Source organism: Pterocles gutturalis, unplaced genomic scaffold, assembly GCF_000699245.1.
Source record: "Pterocles gutturalis isolate BGI_N339 unplaced genomic scaffold, ASM69924v1 scaffold33137, whole genome shotgun sequence".
In the NCBI taxonomy this organism is placed as follows: Eukaryota; Metazoa; Chordata; class Aves; order Pterocliformes; family Pteroclidae; genus Pterocles; species Pterocles gutturalis.
Window position 1 is genome coordinate 1657 of NW_010111298.1, and position 2078 is coordinate 3734.

A 2078-nucleotide genomic window follows, 5' to 3' on the forward strand; every position below is an offset into this window, starting at 1 on the left:
CAAGCTGGACCCGGATCAACATTTCACCTAGACTTGGATCCCTCGGCCTCGGTTTCGCAGGCATGTAAATCCTCAAATTCCCCCGGCTTCTGCTCTCAGCCCGCTTGCATCCCAGCTCGAGACACCCACTATTCCAAGGGAGAGCTACGAAGGGCTTCGTGGATTTAAATAACCAGAGTGAGCCTGATCCTTGCCCCAGCCTGAAACCCAGCGGGGCTCCGAGCCGAGCACATGCCAGTGTCCCTCTGCTCGTCCCCATCCCCGCAAGGCCACTGAGCTCAAAATCCCGGAGGAAAACTGTGTTGTGCTTTTGGACTGCTCCGAAACCCTGGTAACAAAACCTCATTAGGAAAACAAAGCTCTGGAGGGTTTCTTGGTCCCTTTTAGCCTCATGTTTCTTTTTGTCTTGTTTTTAACTTCTAGTGATGTCACTGTCGAATTTATAGATTTCCTTTTTTTTTTTTTTTTTTAAAAAAAAAGAAAAATCCTGAAGAATTTGAGCTCAGAGAGAAACTTCAAAGTCTTCTCTATGTAAACATCCATCTGTTCCCCTGCATGTTCATCTGAGGTACTGGAACCGAAACCCTTCTGGGGGAGTTTGTTTCGCTGTCCCTAGATGTGCCGACATGATGGGCAATTAATACCGGCATGATGCTCCGCGAGGACCCGTGGGGCTGTGTCATTCAAATGTGCTATTAAAAAAAATAGGATTTTTTTTTTTTTTTTCAAGAAACCTCTATGATTTCCATACAATGGCGATGCATTTTGAATTGAGCAGATTTTGGTTAAAAAATGATGAAAGCGCTATGAAATTAGTACCTTGCAAAGGCTTGCTCAGCAGACGGCTGGTTCCGGCAGGAAATTATTTCAACGTGTTGGTTCATCTTTCAAATTGGATTTAGAAGACCAGCAGCTGAAGCCACTTGAAAATGGATTTAGGGGCCACTTGAACTTTCTATCACGGATGAACCCAATTCTGTTCTGTGCGACAGCCAACCCTCCGTGTATTTTAGCAGCAACGGAGGCTGCTGCGCTTCTAATCCCCAACACAAAGAAACGGAGAATCCTTAAATAGCTGAGAGGGGAAAATGAACCCACCCAGGGCAAGAAGGTCCTTCTTAGAACTGACCTCTCCCCTTTTCTTTACAGGAACTTTGTTATTTACTTTGCACCACGAGCAAAGAGTTACTTGCTTTTGAACGTTCACAAAAACATTGTGAAACAGCCACAAAAATTTGCCACCCCCAGATGTAAAATCTCCTCCCGTGCTCTTTACTAACACTGATAATCATAATAAATGATCTCTAACTGTCCGTTAAAAATGAGAATAAATGAATTTGCTCTCAGCAGCAGGAGAGCAGATGACTAATGCAAAGCTTCGTGCACAGAGAGATAGCTGGGGTGGCTTTAGCCCCCTGGTTTTCCCGGGGGGCCAGCCCAGCAGAGCCTGAGCTGCAGCCGGCTGTGGTGTGGATGAAGGTGTTACTTACTTGGGACCCTGTTAATGGCTCGTAGTGGCCGAAGTACCCGGACGGTGCGAATGGCAGACAAGCTCACGTTGTGTCCGTCCAGCGAATACTCCATCATGCTGCAGGGGAAAGAGGAAAGGCGTCAGGACAGGGGATGCTCAGGATGGAGGATGCTCAGGCTGGGGGATGCTCAGGACGGGGGATGCTCAGGATAGGGGATGCTCAGGATGGGGAATGCTCAGGCTGGGGGATGCTCAGGATGGAGGATGCTCAGGCTGGGGGATGCTCAGGACGGGGGATGCTCAGGATAGGGGATGCTCAGGATGGGGAATGCTCAGGCTGGGGGATGCTCAGGATGGAGGATGCTCAGGCTGGGGGATGCTCAGGACGGGGGATGCTCAGGATAGGGGATGCTCAGGATGGGGAATGCTCAGGCTGGGGGATGCTCAGGATGGAGGATGCTCAGGCTGGGGGATGCTCAGGACGGGGGATGCTCAGGATAGGGGATGCTCAGGATGGGGAATGCTCAGGCTGGGGGATGCTCAGGATGGGGGATGCTCAGGATGGGGGATGTTCAGGCTGGGGGATGTTCAGGATGGGGGATGCTCA

The 2078-nt window shown here is 50.0% G+C and overlaps 1 protein-coding gene across 1 annotated transcript in view; it reads right to left on the minus strand.

Moving 5' to 3' along the window:
* Positions 1-1490: 1490 nt before the first annotated feature.
* Positions 1491-2078, minus strand: part of LOC104461948 (voltage-dependent T-type calcium channel subunit alpha-1H-like) — a gene marked incomplete at both ends in the record, with an annotated part of 8700 nt that continues 8112 nt past the window's right edge. Inside the window, one exon of the mRNA XM_010073703.1 lies at positions 1491-1588. Coding sequence (XP_010072005.1) covers positions 1491-1588 — 98 coding nt within the window. The remainder of the gene's footprint in view (positions 1589-2078) is intronic.